At 46.0% G+C, this 20222-nt stretch overlaps 1 protein-coding gene across 1 annotated transcript in view; it reads left to right on the top strand.

Moving 5' to 3' along the window:
• Window positions 1-20222, top strand: part of WBSCR17 (Williams-Beuren syndrome chromosome region 17) — a 239382-nt gene that overhangs the window by 50902 nt on the left and 168258 nt on the right. The window contains exon 2 of the mRNA XM_014953329.1: window positions 11408-11591. Within this exon, the coding sequence (XP_014808815.1) occupies window positions 11408-11591 (184 nt within the window). The remainder of the gene's footprint in view (window positions 1-11407; window positions 11592-20222) is intronic.

Here is a 20222-nt window from a genome sequence, read left to right on the forward strand (position 1 = left end):
GGATAGTATAGAATCATAGAACCATAGAATTGTCTAGGTTGGAAGGGACCTTTAAGATGATCTAGTCCAACCATCAACCTAACAAAACAAAACCTAACAACAAAACAAAACAAAACAAAACAACCAAAAGAAAACCAATCAAAAGAACCCCCCACATCACTAAGCCATGTCAACCTGTCTTTTGAAAACCTCCAGGGATGGTGCCTTAACCCCTTCCCTGGGCAGCCCATTCCAAGGCTTAGTAACCCTTTCTGTGTAAAAAATTTTCCTAATATCCAACCTGAACCTCCCCTGGCACAACTTGAGGCCGTTTCCTCTTGTCCTATCGCCTGTGACTTGGGAGAGAAGACCAATCCCCACCTCTCTACACCCTCCTTTCAGGTAGTTGTAGAGGTATTAGTGGTATTTCTCAGGGTACAGACCCACATACCTTTCTTTCCCACTGATTCCCATCTTTTTTGGCACGCTGTCTCAGTGACGGGGTACTCTGCTTGGGGCCATGCCTTATAAACACCACCCTGGATTGCCTCCTTTCCCCAGTCTTCAGGAGTGGGAACCAGGGAAGGAGGAGGGAGCCCCTTGGTTGCTCTCAGCCTCTACGAGGTTTTACAGGGGTTTGGGGACCATTCCCAGTTTTCTGCCCTTTTCCCCATCCCCAGCTCCCAGGGGCTCTGGGGAGGAGATGCCCCATGTGTGGGGCTGACAGTTTCCATGCTGAATCTTTAACACGTAACCATCAACCCAAATCACATCACCACTAAACCCAAACCGGAGCAGGCAGCTTTGTGTTTATGATGTCTGCGCTAGAGTGTGGTATTTCTTCATTTCCTTTCTTACCAAATGGCAACTTATTTTTCCCGTTTCCAACAGGGTAATCTATAGAGAGAGGAAATGTGTTACAAAAAGGAAAACAAGAACATGCATTAAAAGAAACCACAAACACTAACAGCTTGTTATGGAAACACGGTCTGGAAATAACAGATTCCTTGTGAAAATAAAAGTGCAAAATATTACTTTTAACCTTTTAACGGGGTTTAAAAAATGTTGGCTTGTGTTTTTGTTGGTTTATTTCTCTTCCTTTTTCCCTATCTGTTCCTGTGGCTCTGCTCCAGTTCCCAGGGGCAGTCCTGTCCTGCTGTGGGTGTAACTGGGGTCACAGTTTCTCTGGGGGTGAGATGGATTTAACAAGTTTTTGTTTCCTTGCCTTTGGCTGCCTGGTCCTGTGCTGGCACTGCAGCCCAGCACCTCTGTGCTGTGCCCAAGCAGCAGCTCTGCCTGGCTGCAGAAGGGCTGTGGTGGGGGTGGGAATGGACTGCGTTGCCCAAAGAAGTTGATTTTACACTGGAGTATAAAGCAGCCAACACGGAGTCGGACAAAAGGTTCATCTGACCCCAGGTTTCTGGCCATGGCTGGTGGGATTGACTGCCTGGGAGGGTGGAGAACAGCCCCACAAATCACTGCATCAGCAGAAATGATGTTTTGCTGCTGAGGGTGGAAGAGTTTGGGAACTTCTTAAACTGCCTATTCTAAAGAAGGTGTTGTAATGAGCAATGTGTCCTAATTTCCCTTTGTGCTTTCTGATGCTTGGGCTGGGCCTCAGAATAAACGGGGAGTCCTCAGGGCAGAATCACTAAGCCATGTAATAGTTTGGGCTGGAAGGAACCTTTAGAGATCATCTAGTTCCAGTGGTTGCTCAAAGCCCCATCCAGCCTGACCTTGAACATTTCCAGCGACGGGGCATCTGGAACTTCTCTGGGCAGAATTGCTGCTCTTGCCGCCCCTGCTGCTCCTTCATCTTCTCTTGTAAGTCTTGCACGGTCTGGCATGTCCTGCCAGAGCTATTGCTGGGCAGCTCTGGCAGGAAAGTGAGATAGTTTGTACTTGCTTGAATTGCAATCTGCCTGCTAAAAATAAAGCTGCAGACAATTGCTTAATTCATCACCCAAACAGGCTCAGGGCTGACCAACATAAATATGCACCATAGCTTTTGCCCTTGGCCTTTCTTGCTCAAGCTCCCGTGTCCCTGGCCATCCTGTGGACACTGAGCCACATGTGGGAACAGTTTGGGTGCCTCAGAAGAGCCTGTTGGGTGCAGAGCTGGCACTTTATTGTTTGTTGAATCAATCATCACGGAATCATAGAATCATCTAGGTAGGAAGGGACTTTCAAGATCATCTAGTCCAACCATCAACCTAACTGATAAAAACCATCACTAACCCATGTCTCTAAGCACTATGTCAACCTGGCTTTTAAATCCCTCCAGGGATGGTGCCTCAACCGCTTCCCTGGGCAGCCCATTCCAAGGTTTGATAACCCTTTCCATGTAAACATTTTCCCTGATATCCAACCTGAACCTCCCTTGGTGCAACTTGAGGCCATTTCCTCTTGTCCCATTGCCTGTTCCCTGGGAGAAGAGACTGACCCCCCCTGGCTACACCCTCTTTTCAGGGAGAACACCTTTTTCAGGGAGCGAGAAGATCTCCTCTCAGCCTCCTTTTCTCCAGGCTGAACACCCTCAGCCTCTCCTCATAAGCCTTACTCTCCAGACCTCTCACCAGCTCCCTTGCCCTTCTCTGGACCCGTTCCAGCACCTCAATGTCTTTTTTGTGGTAAGGGGCCCAAAACTGGACACAGCACTTGAGGTGGGGCCTCACCAGTGCTGAGAAATGCACCATTTGGTGCAGGGACCAGGAACCTGGTCTGTCTTTCGAGTGGTCATGCCCCCTAAATAGATCTCTGAAGTTCCTGGAATGGTGTCAGATTTGTAATGCAAAGTCCTGCCATGGTTTATGTTAGATTGCACGGGGAGGCTGCTAATGCAGTAATACACACTCTTCTTATGATACTTCATCAGGTTTTAGATCGCTGTATGTTAACTCATAGCAGATATATCGTTGGGCAAAGCCTTTAGTGCTGCTCTTTAACCTCGCTGCTGGCACCCTGAGGAGAAGCTGTGGTGTCTCATTGTGTTCACCTCTCCCAGAGCATCCTCAGCAACAGTCGTGTGCCTGGAGTCCCCCTCTTGTCCCAGACCCTCGGCAGGTCAGTCCCAGATTTACAGCTTGTAGTGGAGCAGCCACCCCTGCTCTTGTGTTACCGGTCTGGTCTTAAGAGGGGAAAGAGGTCAGAAAGGTCCTGAGGGAGAAGCCTGGGGAGCATTTTGTCTGCAGCCACTTGAATGACCAACAGTGGAGAGAAAGGGTCCTTGAAATAAATTGAACACGGGCTGCTGATGCTGGAATGTCTCACCAAGAAGGTGGCTTTAAGCTGTACAAATCCAGCCGTGTCACCTCTGGATCAAGCTGTGTGCCCTGGGATTTTGGGGGGAACTGGCTCTGCTGGGCATCTGGGCTCTGCTGGGCATCTGGTCTCTCTAATTAGATCTCATTACTAGTGTCTGGTCATGTTGGGTGCTCTTCTATGAATTATTCCCTCCCCTCGCTAAATGAAACTATTCTTTGCTTTCTTATTCCTTCCTGAGCATGACGGTTCTTTGTGATTATTTATGCCAATTTGAAATAAGAGTGGGAAGATTTCTTGGGACTGTTCTAAACGCTCAATGGAAATGTGTGGCCATGTGTTGGTGGGAAATGGTTGTGCCTGAATCCCAGTAAGATTGAATCCTTGGAAGCCTTAGGTAGGACTTAATAAAGTGAGCTCTCAGGAGTTCTTCAGCATCTTGAACACGGATGGAGTGTGCCTGGAGTCAGTTGTCTCCCTAAATGATCTTAGCGATGTTTTTGACCCTGATTTTCCTTTCTGTGATTTACTGCTTTTTCCCTTCCCCCCCCCCGCCCTTCTCTCCAGTAAATAACACAGATATTTCCAGACTATGATGGCCCCATATGTTACTCAGAGATATAAATTTGTATTTGTGTCATAACGTGCAAGTGAGATTGCCGCAACACATTCTTTTCTTCAACTTTTCTGCAAATACACTTCATCCACCCCCCGTCGCAGATCCGAGCCCGTTATCTGGAATTGCGAGTCAGCGGCTGGTGCTGCATATGTCACTCCATTACTTGGCAACTGCTTCCAATCTATCAATGCCTTGCCTGCAAAATAGATATATTTTCTTACAACGCATGTATCTTGCACCTGCTGATGTAATGATGTGGCTTATTACAGCATATTTCATCCCCAGAAGCGCTACCAAGTGCATGCTGGTCACAGGAGTCGCTTTTCCCACAGCGGATACAGGGATGCTCTGGGATGCAAACCCAGAGTTCTGGGGCAGGAGGTGGAGGAGGAAGAACACAGTAAAGCCATCTCTGCTCGAAACCATAGACCACGCTGGGGACAGCGGGGTGTCACTGGTCACCTTGAGACAAACCTTTTCACCAACCGTAAGCCATTGGCCTCTTGGTTTGAAATTCTCTTTGAAAGGGGGAGCTCCCAGCAGCAGGACTTCTCCTGGGGTGGTTATGTCAGTACATCCTGGGGAAGACCATTGTTCTAATTAAATTCCCAGGAATGCTTCTCATGTCTCCGGGGTTTTCCCTGGGTTATAAATCACCTTCAGTCTTGTCTTCTGTACCTGAACATTGCTACGTGTATCTCCCATGAAGCGCTGCCCGTTCTCCCTGCTGAGCCGCACAGAGCTTTTCCAGCCTACGCTTTTCTGACTCTAACCCAGTTCTGTTGCTAAGACCTACCTTTTTTTTCAACAAGTTATTTTAAAAATGTGAAGCAGAATCGTAGACGCTAATGCCTTCAGACTTTCAGGGAGCAAAGATCTATGTTCAATCTCTTCTACTAGTCCCAGGTTTTAGAATCAACTAAATCATTCCTCTGAACTGAACAGCCTTGGCCAGTTGAAGGATTTCTGTTATTTTGTGCCTGAGGCAAATCCTGATCGGGGAAATTATCATTTGCAGCCAGAAGTTGGGAGTGTAATGGCCTGAACTGGGTGAGACTGGCTTTGACATTCTCCTGATGACTATATTCTCCTTGCAACGGGGGCTGATCCTCCCTCTGGCTCTGAAGGTAATTTCTCCGTGTTTCCATTTCCATATAGATAAGAAAACTTCAATTCTGAATAAGTGCATGTATGTGCATTTATACCTATATATGTGTATAAATGTATATTTATGTTAAAATATTTCAAACGAGACTTCAAACTCTGTGGTTTGTACTCTCTACTCCTGTCGTTTTCGTAGAGGACAAGGTGGGAAGAATACTTGACGTTGTCTGACTGTTCCAAAATGATGTAAGCACAGCTGTACTTAAAATGTTCTTGATACAGATGTTCATTTAATATGTTTAATAACGAGGAGCTGTGCCTGTCCCAGGTAGCCTGGCTGGGCTGCTGGAAAATGCACACAATTCTCTCGCACCCATCTGTCACAATTATTGAAGTGAAACCTTAAGTGTCCATTGGACAAATTTATTTTAGTGAGAATTATTCAAATCATTTTACATACACAGGAACTTTTTTTAGAGGTGAAATGTGTTGGATTACAGGTAAAATATGCTGTATTTTCAGTTTGTCTGAGTCTGGCTAAAATCCCTGCTTACCAAGCGTGGGCCCAGCATCATTCATTCATCTGCTGTTTTTTCTTTTTGAGTTCATATTTATCATTTAGTGGGAAGCCAGAGCTTTGAAATTTTCTTGTAATCCCCTTTCTCTGGTCCTGATGTTGGTGTTTATCTCTGCAGTAACCCCACAAATACTTTGCATGGCCACGGACACCAAACAGCTCTGTAGGATCCATGCAGTGGACAGAGATGTTCAGATAAAAGACTCTTCTCACTGGGAAAGAGCTGTCCAAACAGAAGGTGACAGCAGTGATCCTCAAGCAAGGGGGGGTTTGTTGGAAGCCTCCAGCAGCGTCTGATTTGGGGGATATACTGATTTTATATAAGTGGTCAGCTCTGGGAAAAAACATATCTAGCATATATAGAATTATATAGGATTCAGGGGAATACTAGTTTTTCCTCTGGATTCTAGTATTCAAGCTGATTTTTATATATATTTTTTTTTAATTTCTTTTTTTTTTTTTTCCCATCAAGAATGTAATTTCTTCTCTTCTAATCCCTTTACTGCTACTTTTGGTTTCCTTTGCAGGAGTACAAGGATGCTTTGGGGAGGCGGCGGGAGCAAAGAAAGCTGTTAGAGCTGCTTGGATTTCACACTCCCAGGAGAATTTCCCTTTAACACTGCAGGGTTCTGTGTTCCCTAGGTGTAACCTCCAGTCAGAGGAACTCACGTTATTTAGTCTAATAAACAAAAGGTCTGAGCAAAGACTGGGTCAAAATTGTGTAGAAACTGCTGCAGGGAAGAAAAGAATAAATCCCAGCTCTCGGGTTCCACCAAAGCTGCAAAGGAAAATTAGTGCCTGTTATTCTGCCAATTACCCTTGTCGTTAATGAGTCCTCCTGTTAATAGTCTGTAGTTGCAGTGATCAGCAGGACAACACTAAAAACTTCAGCAGTTTTCCATAATTTCTGGCATTACCTCTGACATTTCGCCCTGTGGTATCTGTTCTAGTTTCTCATAAAATACCCCTGGAAGCCCCTCTGTTGTCTCCTCCCTTTCTGTCATCACCGGGAGGTCCCACAGAGGCGGTGTCCGAGTGTGACAGGGATCAGGCCATTGACCTCATCAGTTTTGCTTTTTTAACTCTTGTCAGAAATTTTGTCTTGGCCTTTGGGTCTCTGGCTGACGCGAGGCCAGAAGAGATGTCCCTGGGAGAGCCATTTGGGCTGGAAGATCCATGGTGCTTAGTTTAATAAGAGCTGTGCTTTTCAAAGACATCTCCTTTCATTTTCTCTTTATGCTTCCCTTATTTTTCAGTGTCCTTTCAGTATTACTTATTCCTTCTCGAGAAGAAGGGCTTCATGTCCCTCTCTCCTCCAGGAACGTGCTTTTCAGCCCATGCTCCATGTACTCAGTAACTCGTGCCGCAGGATGACATAAACAAATGAGGAGGGATGACATAAAAAAATAATCTTTCCTATATTGTTTCCTCCTGTTCTTAAACCTCCTCCAGCCCCAGTTTTAAGGCTCAGGACCCCAGTTTCTCATAAATGCCTTTCAATTTCAGATCCTCTTCCCTCTCCTCTCGCCTGCTGCCCGGGGGGCCCATCAGCCGGGTGCTGTATAAATGAAGGCTGTGTATCACCTTATATTGTATTTTACCAAAGGCTTTTCTCTATCCTAGAAAATTCCTGTCTCTTATGAAATATGCTGCTAGTTTAAGGAGAGAATAATATATTTACTATAACTGTACTCGGTTGAGGAATAATTTTGCTGTAGAGATTAAATTTTTATATCATCTTGAAAAAAACCAACTCTTTGTCAGTCTCCAGGGAATCTGATGTCTGGCCGTTCCAGCAGGAGTGGCTCAGATCTGAGCAGCTCTACATTGTGTCTTTTTTTCCTTGTGTTCCTTCAATATAAGAGCAATACAAAGTTCAGATGTTTTAAGAGATTCTGAAAAAAATATCCTGTTTTCATTTCAAAGGTACTTGTTGGGTGAAAGTGGCTTAAGGATGAGGGAAGGATGAGCACACAACTGTTCAGAGCTCTGATCCACACTGAACATCTAATGGTGATGCAGCCCATTACCTTCTCATGGGCTTGCAAAAGTCACTAGGGAGTGAATTCACTCCAAAGATCAGGCTTTTTTGGTGGGGGATTAGTGGTGTTTATTGCCATAGATAGGCTGGAGCAGGCATCAGGAGAGACTTTTGGCAGTGGTTCAGAACTTATTCTTTGGTGCCTGCCCAGAACCATAAGGCATTTGGTCTGTGTTTGGGAACGGTTCCTACTCTTTACTTTTTATCCCAGTTCTTCAAGGAAATAAACTCATGGGATCATGCTCTTGCTCTTTCTTGCTCATTATGTCTTTGTGTGTAACTCTTGGCCCTTCTGGGCCAATAAAGCAGCCTTCCAGTCCCTAAAGGGGCTCCAGGAAAGCTGGGGAGGGACGCTTGATCAGGGAGGGGAGCCATAGGATGAGGGGGAAGGGTTTGACACTGAAAGAGGAGAGATTGAGCTGAGATGTGGGGAAGAACTTGTTTGGTGTGAGGGTGGTGAGAGCCTGGCCCAGGTTGCCCAGAGAAGCTGTGGCTGCCCCATCCCTGGAGGGGTTCAAGGCCAGGCTGGATGGGGCTTAGAGCAACCTGGTGTGGTGGGAGGTGTCCCTGCCCAGGGCAGGGGGTGGCGCTGGATGATCTTTAAGATCCATTCTGACCCAATCCATTCTATGATTCTATGATTTTAAGCAGGCTTGGCAAAAGGCTGGAGTTTTTCAAAGTGTGAAGATGCTCCAAGCATGTAATTGTAAGAGGCCACTGCAGAAGGCTGTGCTGGAAACCAGCCCTGGACGGTTGTGTATGGGGAGTGACTGGCTTTGGAGGTGATGTCCCCTTTCTGCTTCTGCATCACCAGAGCCCCTTAATCATTCGTTTGTAGCGTTACGCTTGTACTTTGAGACCTAAACAGCGCTTCCATGCAGGCTGTGGAGGGCAAACAGGAGATGGCAGAAGGTGTATGTGGTACCTCCAGAAGCCTGTGGCCTGTAGCTCTGGGCCCCTGATGTGGGCCAGGGCCCTGCTGTGGTGTGAGTGGTGTGAGCAGGAACTGAAATGGGCGATTTAGAGATGAGGTGAGACAATGGGAGGAAGGGGAGCAAAGAGAAGAAGAGACACGATTGCATGTGGGAGTCCTCTCTGGAAGGTGGCTGCTGGGCTCTCTCTCCCTCAGGCTTGGGGAGTGTGTGTGGGATGTCTGTGCACCCAAAGGTGGGTCATGCAGAGCTCAGAGAGCTCCCTGTGGAGAAGGAGCTTTCCCTGGGGTTCTGCCTGCGTGAAGGAACCACACGGCTGTGGATAATTTCTGAAGTTCTAGTGAAACCTTGCAGAAATGTGTCCTTCTTTGTGCAGTGCTAAAATGGGGCTAATAAAAGTGAATGAAGGAACGGATCAGTGGGTTCTGCTGTAATCGTTTGTTTTCAGTCCTGCCTCTCCTGAGGCAGCTTTTCAGGCAGCTGAAAGCAGATTTCTTCCTCTTCTGTTTGGACGTGATTTATCATTCTTGCCAGACGTCCCTTGAATGTTGCTTTGAAGTGCATCATCCCAGTGGCACGGGTGAGCCCTTCCGACAGCCCGAGCTGAGGATGGGATGTGTAACCAGCACCAAGATCCTCCCTGTCACATCTCCCTGGGGAATATTCATCGTCGTTGCTATCCCTGTGGGTGCCTTTGCTGTCCTGGGTGGCAGCGAGAGGGAGGATGATGGTCTCCTGCCAGTGCCCATCCCAACACGTATCAGTCGTTCTCCTTGATTGATTCCCTTGGCTCAATGACACGGATTTCTCTGTACTTAATGCTACGGGGTTTATAGTGGAAGGACCCAGTAGTTCAGATGCAGAAATAAGGGGAAGGTTTCCACTTCTGTTCAGCCCTTACTGACGTGCAGATTCAAAGCACCACCAGCAAAATCACTGGGGAAGTGAGAAATCTGTTAAAACCAATAAAGAAAAGCAAACCCAAGCTTTAAAAGCAAACTGGTGGATCCTGAGGATACCCACAGTAGAAGTACGAGCATGCCAGATACTCTGGAAGGACTTCACGTCTCTGTGTTCCAGTCTTTCTGGCCAAGAACTAGCACTGGTAGGCAGTAAGACAATTTCTGACAGATTTTGCTAGAAACCTTTCATGGGGAAGGTGAAGAAGAAGGAATTAAAATCTAAACTGAATTTCTGTTAGAATGTGTGTGTGCGGAGTGGTAAAACCCTCTGCTGAGGAACTGGGGAAGCCCTTGTGTCTTTTTGGTGTAAGAAAGAGCAGGATATGATCTGGGGTACCCTAAGGAAAGGTGCTCATCTACAGGTGAGCTGCTCCTGAGTGGAAAAGGTCTGATTTTGATAAAGAAATAGACATTTTGAGAAGAATCATCTGTTTTATTTCTCTTGGAGTCTGTGTCTGATATGAAATTGGTATCTCTTCTGTTTGGAAGTGAGCTGAACCGTGTCCCTCTGCCCCTTTGGGGTCAGGAAGTTGATGGAGCAATCTGCTGGCCTTCTGCACGCCCGAAACTACCACCTTTCCCAGCTTTCTTCACTTACTCCTCTGGCTGTGGCTGAGCCTAGAGATGGAAAAAGGCCCCTTGGGTATCTAATCCATCCCCACGTCACAGCCTGCAAATCCTTGCCGTTGATTTGTTATTATTGTCCTCGGATAAAATCTAATCAACCCCAGCGTGGTCAGAGGGACTCCATCAATTCTCAGAAGCTCCCTGGCAGGGAAGCTCTTTAGAGGTTCCTTGTCAGAAGGAATAATAACAATAATAATAATAATTTCTATTTAAGTACTTCAAACTGTGAGTTACATTCATAGGTGATTTTCTTACTGCCTCACAACATTACTTTTTGAGGAAAAAAGTGTTTAAATCTATGTCCTGTAGATGGGGAGTCACAGTGTTTTGTCCAGAGCAGTGGAAATCCATGGTAAGTTTGGGGGCTGGACCACGCTCTTGGATCAGGAATTCCTGTGTGTAACCTCAAGGTTATTGCCCCTTCAGAAGCATCAGTGGGGACGACAGGCTGTTCTGCTCCCAAAGTCAGGGCTCTGCCATTAAAGCAAGGGGGAGCATACTCTGGTGTCTTGATTTAAAAACAACAACAGAAACCAACCAACCAAAAAAAAAAGTAAGAAACAGAACAAGATCATCCATCAATATTTTTTTGGTTTCTGACAAAAAGAAGAGGGTGAGTCTCTGCTAATGAAAAATATTAAAATTCTATGTGTCCTGTGTAATAAATAATAACATGAGCATGAACGTGGCTTCCCACAATCACCACCAAATCATCAATATAGCTCTTTTTTTGCAGCTCGTTTTTAACTTTGCCTATTTCCTTCGGCTATGCAGATATAAATAAATAATTCAGCTTGATAAAGGTCTGGGAATGCTATACTTGAAAAGATAAGAAAGCTTTGAGGGGAAATTGTTTTTAAATCCATAACATTTGTATGCTGTTCACTGTTCATACTGAGCAAAAATTAATTCAGTTGGCAGTTAACCAACCCTATTTTATTCTTATTCTGTGTTCAACCTATCCTTCTCCTGGGGACATCTAACCTTATATGTAATTACCTCTCTGAGAGTGGGAAGGAGGCCTAAATAACCTTCCTAACAACTAAATAAATGCACAGATCCCTGGGACAGGTTATCGGTGGGATGCTGGTGGCGGGGCTATAGGGAGCAGTGTGTCTGAGCCATGAAGGATTTCAAGATTTGGGTAATTTTTGTTCCAGCATTGGGTCAAAGAACTAAAATATGAGATGTTTTCGAAAAACCAAAACAACCCACCCTGGATTTTCAGATTATTTTTGTTACTTTGATAGCTTGGAGATAACAGTGGTGAATTTTAACAGTGATGGTGGTTTTTTTTCTCTCGAGGTCTGTCCAAGTCACTTGGTCTCATTGAAGGCTATGGTGGACGTGGTAAAGGGGGGCTTCCAGCCACCCTGTCCCCTGAGGAGGAGGAGAAGGCGAAGGGACCCCATGAAAAATATGGCTACAACTCCTACCTCAGTGAGAAGATTTCACTGGATCGTTCCATACCAGATTATCGTCCAACCAAGTAAGTTCTATACCAGATTATCGTCCAACCAGTTGCTCCATGGAGGAGTGCATGGGTTTAGGTGTCACCCAGGAGCTGGGAGTGATGGTTGCTTTCATATTCTCATGTGATACTGTTCACTCTTCCCTCTTCATCATTCATGGGGCCATGCTCCGTGATGAGCATCCACTGGAGTTTAGCTGAAACTCAAATAGTTCATAATGATGATTTATCAGGGAAAAGCAGCAAGGTTTTTTCCCTGCTCTTCTTTTTCTTTTCCTGAAGCAATGCATTATTTTGGGTGGTAGTAATGCATTCAGAAGCTCACACCTGCCTTCATCAGCAAAGGGCTGTTCGCTGAGCTTTTTGGAGCTTATTACCTTGCAAATGTATACAAAGACTTTCCCTTTTTCCTCCCTTGTCGGCTCCTTCATGTCCCTGGAAGACTTCGGGGGCTCTCTGGCCCCTCACAGGACTCCTCTTGGGATGTTGCTGGGGTATCTCCTCTTGGAGATGTGTGCAGGCACCTTAGAAGGAACCCAGTGGCTCAGGTGGCAGTATCCTTTCTCTGCTATTCTTCCAGCATGACCTTTTAAGCTGATGGTGATGGTGATGTTTACCTGCTAAGCACCGCAGAAGAATAGACTTTAAATGAGATGCCACATCATTTTGTTAAGAGTGTGAGAAAAGACATGCTGTAAGTTTATCTTTATGAAAGTTAATTTTAGATATGGCTAGCAGAGGGTTCCTCAAAATGGGAATGTGTCAATTTGTCCAGGGCCGAAGAGAAATCCCTGATGAAAAAATGAACTGAGAGAGATTTAGATTCTGAAAGATACGTGTCCGATGCCCGTGTCGTTGGGACAGTGACAAAGCTATTGCTTGGCATCTGCAAACCATTGAAAATCATGCAGCAAAGGGAGGCAGCTCCACATCTCCAGCGAAATGGCAAATTGTTAAGGATGTGAGCACATGGAGAGCTTTTGTTCCATCACTTCTCCGCATTCCATATGAATTTCAAGCAGCCACTCAGAGTTTCCAAGGCTGTCAACCACTGACAACAGACGTGTTTGGATGAGTTTTCAAAGGAACGGAGGCCCAGCCTCCAGTTCTGCTGGCACGGTTCGTCTGGACAAAACGAATTGCAGGAGCAAATTGCACCTTTGGCTGTATGATATGCAAATCCCACCACAATGACAAATCCTTGAAGTGAGACCTTCTCTAGCAGTTACCTGAGTCTGAGCTTCTTATTTTCATTTCTCATCCAGCACTCTGACTTCTAGCGGAGCCAGCGTTACTTTGTGAGAATTAATTTGAGAAGTAATGTTTTTTCAGATCTTGGGGCGGGAAGAAAAGGATTAATTCTGACATTTTTAGGTTTGCATTGTATTCTTCCTCAGTGCCACTATCCATCATTGCATGGGAGGGTGGTGGAGGGGACAGAGCAGACACAGCAGTTTATTAAATACACATCGTTTTGGAGCTGGGCTAATACTTTGAGAGAATTTGTGGGTACTGAGTGCAGCTGCATACCTTAGTGTCTTTTATCTGTGTAATAACTTCAGGAGCGTGTTTTGGTTATTGCTTTTTTTTTTTTTTTTTAGGGCTCAATTGTCTTGGTATTGTGAGAGAGCAGTTGGTCTGGTTATGAAATAGGCTTGAATTTGCTGGAGGATTTGAAAAGTTTCAGCTTTTTCTACTTCTGACTTGAAGATCCATTTGCTATTTTGTGCATGCAGTTTTATGGCTGGTTTTATGAAGGGTTTAATACAAACCATTTAAGTCAAGTATCCTGGTCTCTGATTAAAATAGATTCAAGTCAAAGGAAATGAGCCTAAATGGTTTTGAAACTGCAGCATTAGTGGGGAAAAACCGTTGAAAACCCTCCAGCTGATAAGCATTACAAAGCATGTATTAGTTTTAAATATAATAGTGAAGCCTGTTCAGTTCAACTAGAGGCTGTTCAGCATCTGGGATGCCGATGGACTCGGACTGTTCTAGCAGCAACTGTCACTCATATGTTCTGTCCTTTTAATTTTCTCTTTTTTTAAAGAAAAACATGAATGTGGTCAAGTGTCACTTTCTTGAGTGCTGAGCTATGGATCAGAACTCTTAGTCCTTTTCCTGCCCTCTCTTTGTGACTGCGGCCAAAGTAAAGGGGAGAAAGGGGAGTTTGGGGGAAATTTGGCAAATTTGGGGAAATTGGAAATGTGTTTTATAATCTTTCTGTATTCAGCCTCCCTGCATCTCGTGGTCAGCATCACCAAGGGGTCAGACACAGGTTTCCCTGCTCAGAGTGAGTAGTTAGCAGGCAGGTGTTGGTAATGAGGAGGCATCATGAGTCCCAGCAGATGGTCTTTCTAGTCCTTGCCCAGTGGCAGCAAAGAGAATAGAGGCAAATTTCCCTGGAGAAAAAGGTTTTGGATACAGGATGGGGCTTAGGAGAAGGTAAGGTCTTTCTCTGAGCTGGGAGTGGCAGAGTCATAGAATCATCTGGGGTTGGAAGGAACCTCTGGAGATCATCTAGTCCAACCCCTCCCACCGGAGCAGGTCTACCTAGAGCACGTTGCAGAGTGAACGTGTCCAGGTGGGTTTTGAATGTCTCCAGAGAAGGAGATTCCACCACCTCCCTGGGCAGCCTCTTCCAGTGCTCTACCACTCTCACAGTAAAGAAGTTCCTCCTCATGTTTAGGTGGAACTTCTTATGTTCAAGTTTGTGCCCATTTCCTCTTGTCCTGTCACTGGGCACCACTGAGAAAAGACCAGCCCCGTCCTCCTGACACCCTCCCTTTAAGTATTTGTACGCATTAATTAGATCTCCCCTAAGCCTTCTCTTCTCAAGACTAAAAAGACCCAAGTCCCTCAGCCTCTCCTCATAGGAGAGATGCTCCTCTCCTAATTATAGGAGAGGAGCTGGAGAGGGGACAGCAAAGGGCCACAAAGATGATTAACATGCTCCTATAATTAGGAGAGGAGCATCTTAATCATCTTTGTGGCCCTTTGCTGTCCCCTCTCCAGCAGTTCCCTGTCCTTCTTGAACTGGGGAGCCTGGAACTGGACCCAGTGCTCCAGATGGGGCCTCCCCAGGGCAGAGTAGAGGGGCAGGATGACCTCCTTCGACCTGCTGCCCACACTCTTGATGCACCCCAGGATGCCATTTGCCTTCTGGGCCACAAGGGCACATTGCTGGCTCATGGTCAGGCTGTTGTCCACAAGAACTCCCAGGTCTTTTTCCTCAGAGGTGCCCTCCAGCAGCTCAGCCCCCAACCTGTACTGGTGCAGGGGGTTATTTCTCCCCAGGTGCAGCACCCTACACTTGCCCTTGTTAAATTTCATTAGGTTTCTCTTGGTCCAACTCTCCAGCCTGTCCAGGTCTCATTGTATGGCCACACAGCCTTCTGGGGTTTCAGCCACCCCTCCTAGTTTTGTGTCATCAGCAAATGTGCTGAGGGTACATTCCGTCCCTTCATCCAGGTCACTGATTAATATATTGAAGAGGACTGGACCCAGTACTGACCCCTGGGGAACACCACTTGTTACAGACTTCCAGCTGGATTCTGTGCCCCTAATCACAACCCTCTGAGCTCTGTCTTTCAGCCAGTTTTCAATCCACATAACTGTCCATTCATCTAACCCACACTTCCTAAGCTTAGCTACAAGGATGCTGTGGGAGACAGTGTCAAAAGCCTTGCTGAAGTCAAGGTAGACAACATCCACCGCCGTCTTCTCATCTATCCAACCAGTCATGACATCATAGAAAGCTATCAGGTTAGTCTGACATGACTTCCCCTTGGTAAATCCATGTTGACTACTTCTGATAGCTTTCTTTTCCTCCGTATGCTCTGAGATGACACTCAGGATGAGGTGTTCCATCACCTTTCCAGGGATGGAGGTGAGACTGACCAGTCTGTAATTTCACGGGTCCTCCTTCTTGCCCTTTTTGAAGACAGGGATGACATTGGCCTTTCTCCAGTCCTTGGGCACCTTGCCTGTTCTCCAGGACCTCTCAAAGATGATGGAGAGTGGCCCTGCAATGACTTCTGCCAGCTCCCTCAGCACTCTCGGGTGTATCCCATCCGGACCCATGGACTTGTGGATGTCCAGCCTTCTTAACTGATCTCTAACTTGGTCCTCCTCCACCAAGGGAAGATCTTCCTTAGTCCAGACTTTCTCTGATTCATCCAAAGTCCATGGCTCCTAGGAGTTGGCCTGAGCAGTAAAGACTGAGCAAAGAAGGCATTCAGCAACTCAGCCTTCTCTGCATCCTCTGTTACCATGGCACCCGACTCATTTAACAGCAGCCCCACATTTTCTTTAGTTTTCTTTTTGCCTCCAATATAACTGAGGAACCCCTTCTTGTTGTCTTTGACATCTCTTGCCAATTTTAATTCTAAGGAGGCCTTGATGTATCCCACCCAGACCCATGGACTTGTGGATGTCCAGCCTTCTTAACTGATCTCTAACTTGGTCCTCCTCCACCAAGGGAAGATCTTCCTTAGTCCAGACTTTCTCTGATTCATCCAAAGTCCATGGCTCCTAGGAGTTGGCCTGAGCAGTAAAGACTGAGCAAAGAAGGCATTCAGCAACTCAGCCTTCTCTGCATCCTCTGTTACCATGGCACCCGACTCATTTAACAGCAGCCCCACATTTTCTTTAGTTTTCTTTTTGCCTCCAATATAACTGAGGAACCCCTTCTTGTTGTCTTTGACATCTCTTGCCAATTTTAATTCTAAGGAGGCCTTGGCTTTCCTTGTTTCTTCCCTACATAGTGTAACAGCATCTCTGTAATCCTCCCAAGTGGTCAGTCCCTTCTTCCACTCAGTGTAAACCTCCTTCTTCCACTTTAGTTTTTTCAGAAGGTCCCTGCTCAACCACCCAGGTCTCCTGCTTCCCTTGCTTGATTTCTTGCTCTTGGGAATGCACTGGTCCTGAGCTTGGAGAAGGCAATGTTTGAATATTGCCCAGCTCTCTTCAGCCCCCTTGCCTTTCAGGGCCCTAGCCCATGGGATTTCACCTAGCAGTTTCCTGAAAAGGACAAAGTTAGCCCTCTTGAATTCCAAAGTTCAAGTCCTACTTGTTGTTTTTTTATGTTACCCACAACCCTGAACTCTATCTTTCCATGGTCACTGCAGCCGAGGTTGCCCTCAACCTTGATGTCATCCACCAGTCCCTCTTTGTTCGTCAGTACTAGAACCAGTAGTGCCTCTCCCCCTGTTGGCTCTTCCACCAGCTGGGTTAAGAAGTTATCCTCAATACTCTGGAGGAACCTCTTAGGCTGTGTATTCCTGGCTGTGTGGCCTTTCTAGCAGATATCTGGGTGATTGAAGTCCCCCACAAGAACCAAGGCCTGCAGTTGTGAGGCTACTTGGAGCTGGTTGTAAAAGGCCTCATCAGCTTCTCTATCCTGATGAGGTGGTCTGTAATAAACACCCACAATACTGTCCCTCATACCTGCTCCTTAATCCTCACCCACAGGCTCTCAACTGTCTCATCTGACACCATGGAGGGTTTTAGGGACATCTCCTCACTGTCTATCCATTCCTTGACATAAAGGGCAACACCTCCACCCCTCCTTCCTTGCCTGTCTCTTCTGAACGACCTGTAGCCCTCAATAGCCACACTTCAGTCATGGGATTCATCCCACCAGGTTTCAGTGATGGCCACTATCTCATATCTTTCCAGCAGCACAGTAGCTTCCAGCTCCTCCTGTTTGTTGCCCATGCTGTGTGCATTGGTGTAGAGGCACTTCAGCTGGGCTGTTGGCTGCACTGTCTTCTTAGGGGAATACCCCTTGGAGTGTCTGTGCACTGCTTCTACCACGGGAGCTGCTGGTACATCACCGTAAGACTTTGGCTGTAGTGAAGGGTCACCACCTTGGCTCAGGGAGTACCTTGCTTGTCTTCTTTTGGGGAACTGTGGTGTTTCTCTTTGGTAGTTTGGATTATCATCTTTGCTTTGGTTATGAAATGCAGTTTACTTAAGAGATTTTCTTTCCTTTTCTTAAAAGCTGAGGCTGGAAGGTAGAAAGTCTCCCCTGTTGTTCACCACTGAGCAGTTATTGGGCTTTACAGTGGGCTGATTGCCAAAGAAGTGATGCTGATGGTATGGATACATGCAATACGTGTGCAGTAGTGATGCCGTAAGGGGGCTGTGCCTTTAGGACCACAGTCTTGAGCTCATTAGTACTGATGTTTCCAATCCCAGCCTACTGCTGAGGAGGAGATGTTGGGTGTGCAGTGCCATGTACTTCTAGAGTGAATCAGGTAATGGTATTACATTTTGGATGACCGAGAAACTGCTCCTTTGGCTAAAATAAGGAAAGACTAGTATTTTGGTGCAAGGGACCTTATTTCAGGTCTTGCTGCGGAACAGTGGGGTGAGGAGATAGGCATAGGTAACACATTTCTATCTTGCTTGATTAGTTTTTTGGACTTTAAGATGAGATTTCTGCGTGTTCTGGAAAACAATTACTGCTTCTAGATTGGAAGCACCCAAGGTGCTGCCTGCAGACTGCAGGACTTCTATACAAATCTCAAAAAAAAATGAGCTGGAGAGATTTTCTTCAATTTTCTGCAAAACCAGCAAAGGACAAGGCTGATCTGTGAGTTTTATTGTTGATCAATTCACGGCATTTTCTGCTTGCCTGCGAAGGAGGGAGCAGGGGGGTAAGAAGATGTGTTGTTTTCTTTATTGAAAGTGAAGCATATTTACATGGGATCCCGGAGGCTGCTAACATTCCCCGCTTTGATACTAGATTTTATACACCTCTATTCTGTTCTGTGATGTATGATTTTAATGGGAACCCCTCCTATGTGTAATGGGAAAATAAGAATTGCTGTGTTAGATCAGTCTGCCTGTCCATTTTATCCAGTATCTAATCTCCGACGGTGGAATTACCAGATGCTTCAGGTTGAAGAAATCATATTAAGGAAAACTATGAAATAATCTGCCCATCTGGTACGTTCTGTCTTCTCTATTCTCTCTTTTCAATCCTATCTAATATAAATGTGGAGTTCTCATTATCTCTTTAAAAGTCTGTTCCGTTCTGGAATCCTGCTAAACTCTGATTCAGTGGTATTTTATGGCATTATGGGATTAAGGAGTAGATTTAAGAAAAATAATACCCACAATTGTTAGGACTATTGAATCATTGGGTGAAGATGACATATTCCTGCTGCTGTGAATCTCTCAACAGCTGTTCTCGTGCAGGCAAGCTTCAGGAATTAAAGCAAAGAGGAAAAATGGTGCAAGTGATAAGAACTTCCACAGCTTGAATATTTTTTTTCAGAGGTTTTGAGGGTTTCCTAGCCAAGAGACCCTGCCCACCTTGTGGGTCAGCCAAAGCATAGAAGACCTTTGGTGATGCATATTGAGAGCTTGATCTGCTCTTGGGTTTCTGCAGCACGCCCCTGGTAGAAGGTTTGTATTTACGGGCTGGACCACATGGACTCAGAGCAATGACCTGGGCAGAGTCATACCATCACCTGGAAGCCATCGCTAAAGATTAAACAGTTACGTATCACTGACTTGCTTTTAATTTTTCCCAGTGGTGTGTTTGGGGGTTGAGTCACAGTCATTACGCTCAAGTGTCTCAAGTGGCTGAATCACCCGTTTATTTCTGTAGCTGCCTTCCTTGGGAGCAATTGGGCTTTTTAGCACCATCTGGCTTTAGCTGGTTTTATTACCCGAGATTTCTGTGTAGCTGCCAGTTGAAAGTCTTTCTTTGGGATATAGAATCGTTGAGGTTGGAAAAGACCTTTAAGATCATCAAGGCCAACTGTTGACCTGGCGTAGTGGAAAAGGCAGAGTTTTAGAAAAGACTTTGGGTTGTTCTTTGACAACTTGATTAACTAAGTACTAAGTCCATTCCTGATTTGATTTTTATTTAAAGTGGTCTGTGTGTGCCCCTTGGGGGCTCTCAGCATGTACATACTGGGTGCAAGAACAGATTCTGGGCTGGAGGGAGCAAGCTGTAGTAGGAGCCACTGCTCCCGTTGGGGTCTCTCCCCAGCCCTGGAGAGCCCCTTGCCCTTCGCCATGGGGCTGCCTTTGGGTCTCAGCCTTCACTGGGGCGTTGCAGAGGCAAAGAGTTGGATTTTGGTTTTGTGATCACAACCGAATGCATCTTTGGAAAGTCATGAACGTGGATGTGACTTAGATACGTCAGGACTGTCCAGGAGGATGGACCTTGGAGACCTGTGATTCAGTCTTGGGCCAGTGAGACCACATCTGCCTTCACATCTCTCCTGTGCTGGACCCAAGATGTTCTTGCCCTGCACTGCCTGAGTCTGCTCTCGGAGGTTCCCATGCAGATGCCCACCATGGCAATGCTTTGTGCCATGAGGTTCAGCCTCTGGTTGGCTCTAATGGGGCTCAGGAAAGTCTTGGTAGGTTTCATGTGCTGTCATATTTATTTATTTTCTTGTTAAGAAGAGCAAATCTCTTCCACTGGGGAAAGAACTAAAAAGACCTGGTTTGGCAAGTACCTTCATGTCAGTTTTCTTTTGTACTGAGGTACCAAAATGAGATACTTTCTCAGCCCATACCGTGTCTTGGGCAGGAGACTGCCCTGTGGGCTGCTTCCTACATCTGGCATCGCATTTGTCTTAGTGTCTCGTTTCTTCCCCATAGCAGAAGTCATACAACCTCCTT

This window comes from Calidris pugnax, unplaced genomic scaffold, assembly GCF_001431845.1.
Source record: "Calidris pugnax isolate Ruff unplaced genomic scaffold, ASM143184v1 scaffold133, whole genome shotgun sequence".
NCBI classification, from domain to species: Eukaryota; Metazoa; Chordata; class Aves; order Charadriiformes; family Scolopacidae; genus Calidris; species Calidris pugnax.